General features: G+C 40.6%; 1 protein-coding gene across 8 annotated transcripts in view; it reads right to left on the bottom strand.

Annotated features, from left to right (window-relative positions):
* erc1b (ELKS/RAB6-interacting/CAST family member 1b) overlaps window positions 1–13,560 on the bottom strand; it is a 242,174-nt gene that overhangs the window by 109,126 nt on the left and 119,488 nt on the right. For all 8 annotated transcript variants that reach the window (XM_065265801.2, XM_065265800.2, XM_065265799.2 and 5 more), the window contains one exon: window positions 9,444–9,575. In XM_065265801.2, coding sequence (XP_065121873.1) covers window positions 9,444–9,575 — 132 coding nt within the window. The remainder of the gene's footprint in view (window positions 1–9,443; window positions 9,576–13,560) is intronic.

Below are 13,560 nucleotides of genomic sequence, written 5' to 3' on the forward strand. Positions count from 1 at the left end.
CCCATCATAAGGAAGAGAAAGTACGTGGAAATAGGAAAGGCAAAGAGCTTACGCCAATGCACCACCAGAAAAATATGAAAGAAAAATCAGCAAAAGAAAGCAACTCCAGTTCAAAAGGCATAAAATGGTGTTCCAAATGGATGCAAATGGTGTTGGGAGGCAAAACAACCACATAAAAGGAAAATAAGGAACAAAAATGGGAATTTGATGATAAAACATCTCAGAAAAGAGGTACAGCCACTGCTACAGTTAATACCACGGTACAATGCATAAAGTGCTGATGCGGTGCCAGGGTATAGTGCTAATACTTTGTATGGCTCTTTAACAAACATCATGGGATAGTGTCCAAAACATCACGATATTACTATGGTACAGCACGTCCTAAAACCATGGTATTTTTTATTAACTAGAAAGGTGAGACTAATATCGGTGTGTTTTTAATGTTTATGTGCTCTGTGATGAGATGAGATCACACCGGGCATCGGATCAGGGCGCTCTCCTCAGTCTGTGCCGAGCTCAGAAGCTTCTAATCACCTCCTGTGAGAGACATCCAGACTAACCCAGATGCTCAGAACAGAAACATAACCCTAATAAAAAAAGAGCTTAATGCAGCAGCATGCTGGGCTTCTTCTGCTCTCTCTCCATTTCTCCTCATCCGTCTCTTCCTTCTCTCCACCCTGACTGCCAAACAAGCAGCCTCGTCCACAACGGTGAGCCTAAAGCCAATTTCAACAAGCTGGTCTTTGGATCTTGCAGCGTTTTGGGTGCTGATCTTTGTGTCTGGCTCTCAGCTGGTTGGGAATATTAACAGAAGAGGGAGTTTTATGTCCCTCTAAAGTTTTATCATAAAACCCCGGCTGTTTCTGATGATGGCTCAAATACAATCTAACTTGAGAAAGTGCAGTGGCAGCTGTGAGAGCTATTAATTCTTTGACTAATTTCCATGTCTGCTTTTGGCCCGCACCGCATTGAGAACTAAAGGTTATGGGGGCCTGCCGCCGTCACATCGCCCCCTGCAGTATGGAGGGAGAACTATAGAGTGAATCCGCTTGAGATTTTGAAAGTGTTTGAATAGTTTGGTGAATAATCTAACATGTCTCTCAAAACATTTAAACACTTAAAGTTAACATGAAATGGGATTTTCACTGCTATGGTCTGTTATTTGAAATGTGTAACACTGAACCACAAAACCAGTCATAAGTCACACAGGTATATTTGTAGCAATATTCAACATTACAACATTATATTAAATATATGGGTCAAATAGTATAATTTCTAATGCCAAAAATAATTAGAATTACAATTAAATATCATGCTACATGAAGTTATTTTGGTAATTTCCTATTATATTTATTTATTTATTATTAGGCTAATATGTGCTGCTAAGGAATAACTTTAAACACAAATATCAAACATATTTTTATTTTTTTCACCCTCATATTCCAGATTTTCAAATAATTGCATCTCTTGTCAAATATCCTCCTATCCTAACAAACCATACATCAATGGAAAGCTTATTTAATCAGCGTACATATGATGTATAAATAAATAAAAAATTAAATTTCACATTTCTGTGTTAAAATATATTTAGAAAAATATATATATATTTGATTGGTGTGAAATGTACGGTGTTTGACTAGTTTGCTTCAATTTTTATTAAACAAAATGATCAAATTACATATTGAAAAAAGACTACAATTATGCATTTGGCAGAAACATTTGTCCATAGCTTTTTGTCAATTTTTTCTCCAAGTTTGCTACCTGGATATCGACCAGACAACCATTTATGCTGCTAATGCAATGCCACACTTCCACACCTTCCTTGTTATTTCTGATATAACAGTTTTATATTAGTAACAGGGGACTAAATCATGCATTATTAATAGTCAATCTGATGAGCAAATATATGACTCTGTCTGTGAAATCCAAGGTCTCAAAATCTAAAGATTGGGAGCATCAAAGTTTAATTTTACTCATTGATTTCACATTGATGTCAATCTTTGACATGGCCTTACTCAGTCAATATTAAATATATCAAGGTTATTTTTCACAGAATGCTCTTTACATTATGTAGGATGTTTTTATGTGGAAAGCCGTAAATCACAGGGGTATTCACAGGCAGATTCACATATCTTTACACAATATTCAGAACAGCCTACACGGTTAGGACTGATATACTGAATGGATGGAAAACTAATTTTATTCCATAAACCGTAAAAAGCAACATTTCCACAATGAGGACAATTCCAAACATTAATCATCCATATGGACAGAAGTGAATCGGCACGTTTTCCCTATATAACGGAAAGTAAGTATGAGGTAAGTATAGGAGAAGTCTTCGCTATAAAACAGTGACATGATAGAGCTCGTCTTCAGGGAACAGTCAATAAATTGCTCTGTGTCAGTGGTTAATCTTTCTATTGAAAAAAGTTGAGGTGGAACACCACCAAAAGCCACATTTGTTGAAAAAGTCACTGAAATGCAGCAAATACTGATGCAAAGTAAAAAATGGATATCATTCCCCCGTAAAAGAGACGAATGAGTTAGATCGTGTCGTACCTTGATCCATTTTAAGCCAATGTGCGTTAGGTCATGAGAGTGCTTTGGACGGAGAGGAAATAGAGAAAACAAATTACAGAAAAAGCCAGAGACATAACAGAGCAAACACAACAACAGTTTGAAACAAACCACGCAAACAGAAAATTGGAAACAGAACAAGAGAAAATGTGTCGGGGACAGGCCGTGACAAGATGGTAACCAATGAGCCAATGTGACAACCCTAAAACCTTTGAGCATGAACAGGGTTCAGAGAGATCGGGGTGGAACAGAGGTCCATACGGGATTGGGTCAGGCCAGCAGGAGAAAGGGGGAACTTGGGCTTGTGGTAGAAGAGAAAGGGTGGCTTCGAGACATCCCATCATCCCCGGAGTGGAGAGATTGAGGCTTTCTTTGGTCCACTGCCTCCAGGAAAGGTTATGAAGTATGTCATTTTGCCGCTGAATCATGTCTGTAGACTGGACGCATGTTTTTATGTGGTCTTGGGAAAACGTTTTCACTGGCCCTGCATGAGCAGCGGGTCACATTTGTGCATCCCGGCCGTAAATCCAGGTCTGGAGCTGAGTGACTGGTGTCACAGCGAAGGCCCTGTTTAGGAAGAAAATACCCCTCCCTTTTTCTTTCTGTTACCACAATTGCCCTTAGTACTGTAACACACAGCTCATTAAGGCTTTGCTGCAGTGGGGGTTTGGCAGGATGCTAAAGCTCACGAAAGCATTGACTAAAATAAGTAGGGCTCATCCCCTAAACAAGCACACAGAGAAAACATTCCCTGCATCCCAATATACTGTACATTATTCCCAGAAACACAGAGTACACAAAAAGCAGAACGGCCGAACAGTCATTATAATATAGTAGAAAAGAAAACAATACTCCAAGGCGGTAACGCATATAAAATTGGTAACCCATACTCAAAATGGGACTTCGGCATGTAACCCATCCTAGTGAGTAGTAAACACACGGACACCTGGAGCAGTGGGCAACTTTTCACTGCAGGAGCAACTTGGGGAAAGGTGCCATGTTCATAGGCATCTCAGTCACTTCCTGCCAGCCATAAGAATCGAACCGGTGACCTTCAGGTTACAAGTGCCAAAACTTGTCACTGGAACAGTACCCTTTAAAAAGTACAGGAATTGGGAAGTAGCCATATTTTGATATCCGGCACACTCGGAAACATCAACTTTGACAGAAAGATTGAAAGACCTGGAAAATAAATGGATTGTGAAGGAAAAAGGTAGTAATTCAGTAGATGACGTTCATCATGAGCCTTTTAGCTGCTATACAGAAAAAGCCAAACAAAACACACGCTTAGGTTTATATTTCCCAATTTTGTTAATAGCATTATAAAAGCAAACAACAGCTCACCCATGAACTCAATTTAACATGTATACACACAAGTTTGAGGTTTAATGGTGCATACAGAACGGACTGTCCTACATTCAAAGACTCCATGTGAAAGAAAGAACTCATTTTTGGCCAGAGGTTCTCTTTTATGTCAGAGTAACAAAGAACAGCTCTTTGTCCCCATACATTTTAAACCAACATTCTGACAGCAATTTGTACAAGCACTGTGTTCAGTCCAGCATATGTGCACCGAAACGCGAACAATGAGGTGAACAGCTATCGGAGGAAATTGAACACAGAGCTCAAGATGAATTCTTGTGCATAATTGGCACAAGAGAGGGTGTGGCAAAGTAATGCACAGATGTTAATTAAACAGCGAAGAAGAGCAAGATGATAAAAATGTGTGTATGTGAGACTAATTCGATTTTGCATGGTTTAATGCAGGACCACAAGTAACGCATTTTAAAACATGTCTGCCAACTGCATGCAAGGCAGGCCGCCATCCATACTTTTTCCATCGTGCAGCTCATAATTCCCGGCAATATGTAACCCGGAACAGCAGGCTCTGATATAACAGGTGCCAGTGAGAGGCAGAACCTCTAATGCTCGATATCCTAAAAGCACACAGGGTTCTGTATCTCTTACCAAGACCCGATGCGGCTGGGACACTGGTAATGAGCGTAAAGTCTGGGCTCTGGTGAGTGGCACTCCTTCTTTCCCCATTTCCTCCCTCTGAGTCCAGTCATGGGGCCCGGCTAGGCTTAGCAGAAACCCTGGCTCCTGCCACAGCCCCGGCTCTAATTAACCTCCAGGGGATTGAAGCGGAGGTCCACCAAGAGTGAACCAGTACTGAAGAAACTAACGGTATGTTCCTGAGACTGGGATGAAGCTAAGCCAGCCATAGTCTCTGAACTCTGGGAGAGAAAAGGGGAAATAAAAGGCATGACGCCAGGATCCACACAAGGTATAACAAACCATTAAGGGTTTAAAAAAAAATCAGAATCTAGGGAAAAAGGTTTGGCCGAGGTAGGATGAACGGAGAGGGAGGAAAGTGGAAAAGGGCAGGGATTCAGGTACGAGGGAAGCAGGAATTTGGCAGCTGCTCCGCTCTCAATTTCAAAGCTGCCTGACTGGCTGTTTGTGCCGTCCGGTTCAGGAAAGGGCTCATTCAAAGGAGGGTTACAGAAGTTTGATGTTATCTCCAGGCTGCGTTTCGCAGACAGCTGCATTGTGGTATAATCCCTACTGATGCCTTACAAACACAAAGAAAGAAATATCGGCATGTGCTGTCCACACACAAAACATTCCTTGCGCATTTGTGCACGCATGCATGTGCGAGTGTAGGTTCTACAGTATGTGGCTGAGCTGAAATAGACCAAACTTAGCAGTCCGTTAAGCTTATTTATGTTTTAAATGAAGACTGACTGGTGACACAAACAAATAACCCATCTACACCACATGAATGTGCTCCACCAGCCTAACGCTGGCACAGCGACGTAGCTTTGGCACAGAGCTGGATGGTTGGCACGACTGGCTGTGCCGGTACGGTGATGGGATGCGACAGGACGGCTTTTTTCTGGTTCCTGAGTCTGTGAAGGAGGCTTTTAAGGCAGATGTGTAGTTAGCAATACAGTTCGCCAAGCAAAAGCCATTATACCCCCAGCTTGGTAGAAGCTAGCCTTGCGTGGAGGTGCATAAACCTCTGTGTAAACACCAGACATGTTTGACTGGGAGGAAGTGGAAGTTGACATTTGCACAATGGATAGACGGCTTCTTTTCAGGGCAGGGTTAGACTAGCCACGTCGCCAGTTAAAAATGAAACGTTAATCCAACATGAGAATTCAATCATTTACACAGCTATTTAAAGACTTTTTCTCAGAACAACCAGTCCAGGCGACTGTTTGTCTAAAATGGAAGCAAATGCGACCATGGGTATCAATCAAGATTTTCAACTGTAAATTGATAGTATTAATAGTTTTATTTAAAATTTAAATATAAAATATGTTTAAAGAGGACATTACACAAGACGTTTTTAAAATGTCAAATAAATCTTTGGTGTCCCCAGAGTACGTGTGTGAAGTTCTAGCTCAAAATACCATATAGATCATTTATTATAGCATGCTAAAATTGCCACTTTGTAGGTGTGAGCAAAAATGTGCCTTTTTGTGTGTGTCCTTTTAAATGCAAATGAGCTGCTCTCTGCACTAAATGGCAGTGCCGTGGTTGAACAGTGCAGATAAAGGGCGGTATAATCACCTCCTGACATCACAAGGGCAGCCAAATTTCAATTAGCTATTTTGTCACATGTTTGCAGAAAATGGTTTTCCAAAACTAAGTTACTGAGTTGATCTTTTTTCACATTTTCTAGATTAATAGAAGCACTGGGGACCCAATCATACCACTTAAACATGGAAAAAGTTTTTGTGAAATTTCCCATTTAAAGAGTAACTAAACCCTAAACCAACTTTTTTTAGTTAATGATCTGTAAGAATGATGCTTTATTAGTGCTGTTCAATGATTTTAGTAAGTTTTTTGACATTTGGATATAAAGTTCAATACTACAATATATGGTGTAAAAACGTCTGAGTGCTGCCCTCTTCAGGTTGAACGGTGGCTAGTGCAGTTGAATTTTTCTATTGGATGTTGGGTCCAAAAAATAACTTGTGACGTAAGCAGGTTCAAGCTCACCACGCCCTTGTAACAATCTCACCACACACTTGGTACGAGCTTAGTTCGTCCCCTCTATCTCCGTTGGGATCTGCCCACTTTTCTTGCATTTTTCAAATATTGTCAGTGGGTGGAGTCAGGCTCTGACCAGGGGTTTAGTTACGCTTTAAAGTCTCTGGTTTCCATCCACTTTATTCTATGGAAAAGTGCAGTGGGAACACTTAACAATTTTCCTATTTTGTATCATATAGAGGACAGTTGGTCATATTGGTTTAGATACAGTTTAGTTTTATTTTTGAAACTTCTAAAACTAAAGTGGTGCACACGTGTAGCTGTAGCTGAGATACACTAAAGTGCTCACAGTAAAAATACCTAACAATGCTTTTTTGGTAGGCCACATTACCAGAGAGTATATCACTACATATTATTACACTTTAAAAGTAATCTTTAAACCAACAATAATAGTTCATTGACCCAACATTGCCAAAGCTGGGTGACTTACTGCCAACTGGCCAGAAATTCACACAAAAAAATGCCAACGATGTTCTTAGGGGCTAATCACACCAATTGCACTTCAAACGCTTGGAAACGCAAGGCGGGACGCACTGCCTTTTTTTTTTTAAAAGCAGTACGACACGGCTTTTTATATTGCTAAGCAACCACCGAGTCAGCTGTCTTGTCCATCAAATATTGAAGCATGAGCGCTCTTTTGCTGTTAACTGTCATATTATCAGAAACTTTCAAAAGAGGGCGCTTGCTCTGACCTTGTTTGAGGGTGAGAGGTGCACAAACACACAGAAGAGAGTGAGTGAGTGGAGTCCGGTTCTTCAAAGTAAATGTAAACTTTCCTCAGCAGAACGTAAGGCCCGCCTCTCCCCTCATTCGATTGGACAATGGAAAGACGCGAATGTCGTCGGGCGCTTCTCCGCTCTCAGCGCTCCTTCAAAAGCGCTTGCTCTGGCTGGCGGCAAAAACCGCAAACGCTCCCTGCCCATAGAATATCATTCAAAAAAGGTGCCTGCAACTGCCATATACGTTTTTGATGTGATTGGCTCCTTACTCCACATAGCAGAAAGTTTGCAAATGCAAAGTCTTATGATGTTTTAGCATGCTTGCTGCTGTAAAGATTTAGTGCATTATTATTCATATTACAATACAACTTGTCTAAAGTTAACTATTAAACTGATTCAGACAAAACATATCTCAGTACTTTACTTACAAGTTGTTTGGTAAGTTTTGTTTGCGCGCACCCCTAAAGCGCGAGCCCGCTTCGCATCTCAAGGCTTCAGACAGCATGCCAGTACAAGCAAATACTGAAGACAGCACGCAAATGAGTTTGCTTTAACCCAAAATTCTCTCAAAACGCTGTGATTATAGTATACAGTCTTTTACACAATAAATTAATATAAGCAGTTGATAAATAAAATGCAAGTGTAACATTATATTAGATCCATGCATATTTTATTTTATGTACATTATCGTCTACCATGCTTAAACCAAAGAAATGTGGTGAAGAGAGTAGTTAGGAGAGTGGTGTTGATGACAGCATGTAGCCATGAATAGTGCGAGTACCAAACAACAGGTGCTCCTTTGAGAACCAGGACAAAAAAATGTATGTGCACCTCCACCTATATGTGACCCTAGACTACAAAACATGATGTATGGTTTGTTGGGACAGGACAATATTTGCCCGAAATACAGCTATTTAAAAATAAATCTGAAAAAATCTAAATGTTGAGAAAAGTTTTCCCAATTAAGTCCTTAGCAACACATTCCACCAATGATAAATACATTTTATATATTTTTATACAAAATAATAATTGACCCATGCAATGTATTGTTCACTATTGCTATTGCTAAACATACCTGCACTCCTTATGACTGCTTTTGAGGTCCAGGGTCAAATATTTGTTGACTCTTAGGGGCTGGACACACCAAAACTTTTAAACGCGGCTGAAAACGCCTTGAGGACACCGAATGCCAGCTGTTTTTCAGCTGAGTGCCAGCTTTCTTCAGCTGAGCACTTTGGTAGCTGTGATACTTCAGCTGCGAGCCGGTTGCTTGCTGTGGTAACGTCCCGCCCCTCCTCCACTGTGATTGGTCGGACGTGTGAGAACTGACATTGACGAGCGGAGCTTTTCTCCCCAAGTTGAATCTCTTTCAAATCTCGCCGCTGAGTGCCGGTTTTCAGCGCGGAAAAAACCCGCTAGCTGCTGGCTTATTTGAAAAACGCAGAGCTTCCATTGGAAACAATTGAAAACATGCGCCGGCCGCGGGCGTAAAAGTTTTGGTGTACACAACCCCTTAGGGTGTTTTCACATATAGTTCATTTTAAAAGAACTAAACCCAGTTCACTTAAAGTGAACCAGAAAAGGAACTAGCCAAATGTTTCCTCAGTCCATTTGGTGTTCACAATATGGTAGACTCAAATGAGGACCCAGTTTTTTTTTGGTTTTCTTCAGAACTGAAGTGATCTCAGACCCTTTCTTGTTCACATCACAACTTCATAAGAACTCAGACCCCAGTTTTCCGTGCAGCAGCTGATTTTGATACAATATCCAAATGACACACGAAGCAGACCAGGACCTCATTGATTTTACATCTCAAAAAGTAATCGAACCACAAATAAACCCAAAAGCAAACCGTACTCAGACCACCTCCGTACATGGTCTGAGTTCAGTTCACTTTTGGGTCCTTTTAGGTGGGTCTGAGATCACTTGGTTTGTTCACATATACACCCTGAACTGCTCCGAGAGCTTTTGGAGGGCTCAAACAAACTAGGTGTGAAAACACCTTTTAAATAAGACAGACATGTGAAGCAGGGGTAAGTAAGCTTTATCTGTTCATTCACTGAACATTTTTGGGTTATGTCTCACCTGTTTCTCGGCATGTGTGCGGGCAGCCTCCTCTTGCGCCAACACCATCTCTCTCTCAGCTGTGATTTGCACACTCTCGCGCAGCGCCTCCTCCAGTTCCTCAATGCGTTCGTCCTTATGCCGTATAGAGTCCTGTGGAATAAATGATAATTGTTTAAGTATATTTACAAAAATGCCTAACAAAGACCTCTTTAGGGGCTGTGTACACCAAAACTTTTAAACGCGGCTGAAAACGCCTTGAGGACACCGAATGCCAGCTGTTTTTCAGCTGAGTGCCAGCTTTCTTCAGCTGAGCGCTTTGGTAGCTGTGATACTTCAGCTGCGAGCCGGTTGGTTGCTGTGGTAATGTCCCGCCCCTGCTCCACTGTGATTGGGCGGCCGTGTTAGAACTGACATTGACGAGCGGAGCTTTTCTCCCAAAGTTGAATCTCTTTCAACTCTAGACTCTCAGCGCCGAGCGCGTGAAAACCGCCGAGCGCCGGTTTTCAGCGCGGAAAAAACCCGCTCGCTGCTGGCTTATTTGAAAAACGCTGAGCTTCCATTGGAAACAATTGAAAACATGCGCTGGCCGCGGGCGTAAAAGTTTTGGTGTACACAACCCCATAGTCCCAAAATCAACTTAAAAAATTGATATTATTGTGAAATCAATGACTGAAATGAAACTTTGATGCTTCAAATCTTAGATTATGAGACTGTAGCCTGAATTTCACAGATAGGGTCACATACAGTATATGCAACACCCTAGCCACCCTATTCTTTAAATTTAATTTAATTTGAGCCAGCGCAGACCATCATTTTGGCTTTAAATAAAGAATGTAATGAACTACTAAAGACGCATAGTAAATAATTAGTGTTGAAAATGTGTGGTGTAGTTATTTTTGCGACTGATCTTATTGCTTTTCTAGGAGTTTCCCTTTTCAAAATGTTTAGGAGGAGATTATTTAAATGATTCACACAACGTGATTTGATTTACTAAAGTTTGGCGTGTGATATTACTGATATTTGCGCCATTATTTAACACATGTCTTAAAAGCATGTCTTAAATAATTTTGTGCCTACAATTGTAATAAGGCGGTTTGGCAGAGACAGTACAAGGCAGAGGATTTTTTTTCCACATATAAGAGTTTATTTGTAATGGCAGAACAACATATTATTCAAAAATATTGTTTGCCAAGCCATGTATATATATATATATTTTTTTTGTCACAGGAGGAAATGTCACATAATACCAGGTTTTAAAATTTCTTGTAAACCTTCAATTTTTGTCCTCAAGGTTCTTTTTTTTTCGTGTACTTTGGGTTTGTTAGCTAGGACTTCACACCTCGCATTTTCATCTGCGATGTCCGTGGTGCTGAACTCAAGTGCATCAGGTGTTAGTAGATAACTAATTAGTAGATTGCGTTGGTCATTATGGAAATCAGCTGTTGCGCCTGTGCTATATATTTTGTCCCTTTTTAGTAAACAACCTGCAGATATTACCACTCTCATCCGCGCTTTTCTGGAATTGCTCTTTCATGCTAATTTGCCCCGTTCAGTAAATCTGTCCCTTAATGTCTTATAAAAAAACTTCTCAAAACCCATCAAAACTAATCAACATGCGAGTGCAGTTCACAGAGCAGTTACAGCGTGTGAGGTAAAATAATTATAAACTCCCTGACTGTGGTAACTGTGGGTAACCCAAGCTGTCCATCTCAGGGATGTGACTCATGCATCCACAGTCTGCCCCTATGAGTCAGGCCAGATCCATGACTCGTCGTTTAAGAGTGAAATCACAACACTTCAAGTCTCTGCTCGGGCAAATCTTTATGGAGAAATCAGGGGCCAAGACCTTGTTATGAACCCTCGCTGAACCAACAACCGGAAAGAATGGTAATGAAGCCAAATCAATAAAGAGGGAAACAATAGAAAGATTTGGAAATCAGCTGCTGATGAACAGTGTTGCTCCAGGACAAAAAAAATCTGTTCTGAGATCATATAAATGAACATATGAACTACATATATGAACATATATAAATGTTAAATAAAAATGGGGTTTATAATGTATAAACTACATAAATACTATGTGTGTACAACTATTTAAAAATCTGAGGGTAAATAGCCACACATATTACTTATGATAAATATATTTCTTATATTTACAGTAGGAAATGTACAAAATATCCTAATGACTTTTGGAATAAAAAACTGATTGTTTTGACCCATACAAAGGTACAAATATAACCAATATACATGTGCGAATTACATGTGGTCCAGGGTCACAAATGTTTTTTTGGGGAACCAATTTTGTTTTTATTATTGCACTGATGCAATAAACACTTTGTAGCAACTTTTAAAAATGTTTTATAAAGCAGTAAGCCACAAGACAATGTAAGAAACGGGAGTTAACACAAACACATATCTTGTTTGGTGTCGATGAAGGGGTAATTGAGTCTTACTTATGGGGCTTTGGGGGTACATAACACAAAAAGTTTGGGAAACATTTTGATAGATAGCAAGAGAAAGTAGTGGTTAGAGACTCAAATAAATAAGCATTGTGGGATAGGTGGAGGGATTCCAGAGGAGCGCTGAATACGGGAACAATCTTGAGTTCATTACGTTCCACCATTTCAAGGAACATTCACGATTTATTTTCCCCCCGCTTTTCAAAATCCACTACAAAAGTCCTGACTCGTTTGGCAGGCCTGAGGCACTTAACCCAGAACTTTACAAACATGCACAACCAAGCAAACAGACACGCTTCGACACACAAATCCCATTCACACAAATGTAGCCATAAAGTGGTAATGACCTCCATGCAGATAAACTCCACCTTTAATATCAGAGGTCTGACGCATACAATCCCAGACGATGAAAATCACAGCACATCCCACACCACAAATCCTGCTAAGAGAGGCATAGTCAAGGCACCTAGATAACCAGATGCATCTGTCGAATCGGCAGAATATTTCTGTAACCGAGGTCAGCAATTACAGGAAGTTCAGAACGCAAGGCGGGCGACGTGGGTACGGATCAAAGAGTGTGGTATGAAGACTTTGCCTTTTTTAAGTCTTCTATCTTATTTTGACCATACTGAACTGGCGCTTTCCTCTTGCAGGCCGACCGCAATCACTTTGCTTTGATTTAAAGCGACAGTAATCCTTTTTGCTCGGTCAATATCTCATTACGGTAATGCTTTTGGTACCAAAACCGCACAGATGATAGAAGGAGACACCTTAGGGAAGCCACAAATCAAAGCCACATGCTGTACCGTTGGGACCGGCCGGGATCCGGTGGGGAACGCTAGGGAATCTGCCCAGCACTACACAGCTCGCACAACCAATTAGGAGATGAGCAGGAACAAGTCTGTAGAACAAAAGCTCAGCTCACACAGTTGGGTCACAAATGACTTGCAGCTGTCTTACGTACTAACACACATATATGCAGCTTACAGTACTTTAATTCAATGTGAGATCATTTTGTTCCCATCTGGGGTTGCCTTCTGGAACCATGAGGACCAGAAAAATGCGTGCTGTAGTGGCATCCCAGGCCACAAAGAGACCTGCCGCCGTAGTAGTGGGTACTAGGGATGTTCAAATTTCCGTTTCTTTGGATACTGTAACAGTTGTACAGTAATATCAGTAATATCGACTTCAGTACCCAGGCTTGACAGGTGGCTGAATGCTCATATGTGTGTTTCTGTATCTGTTTTCTGCATTTGGTGATATATTCAAGCAAACACATTCATGTTTTGGTGAATGTCAAATAGGTTATTAATATTATACTGAAAACCACTTTAATAAGTAAAAGGGAAAACCACTTCTAAAGAGGACTGTATGTTTAACAGCATATTCATGTATCCTGTGGTATTGAAATGAGTATCAAGAACCATAAAAGTTTACTGGTATTGGGATTGGCAACTGAAATTTTGGTAACTCTGGTGGATTCAGCTCACCAGATTATTAGTGAAATGCGTCAAATAACATGATCTAAAAAAAGCAGCATGATCTCAGCTAAAAGTCAAAATATATCATACAGCCAAGTCATTTCACCCCATGGGAGGATTTCTCTGTACCGTTCTGGGTGCGAGAGAAAGGAATCTCAAATGTTTATAGAAGAACCGGAAAGGAACAACAGGTGT

The sequence above is a fragment of the Paramisgurnus dabryanus genome, chromosome 1 (genome assembly GCF_030506205.2).
Source record: "Paramisgurnus dabryanus chromosome 1, PD_genome_1.1, whole genome shotgun sequence".
Lineage (NCBI taxonomy): Eukaryota > Metazoa > Chordata > Actinopteri > Cypriniformes > Cobitidae > Paramisgurnus > Paramisgurnus dabryanus.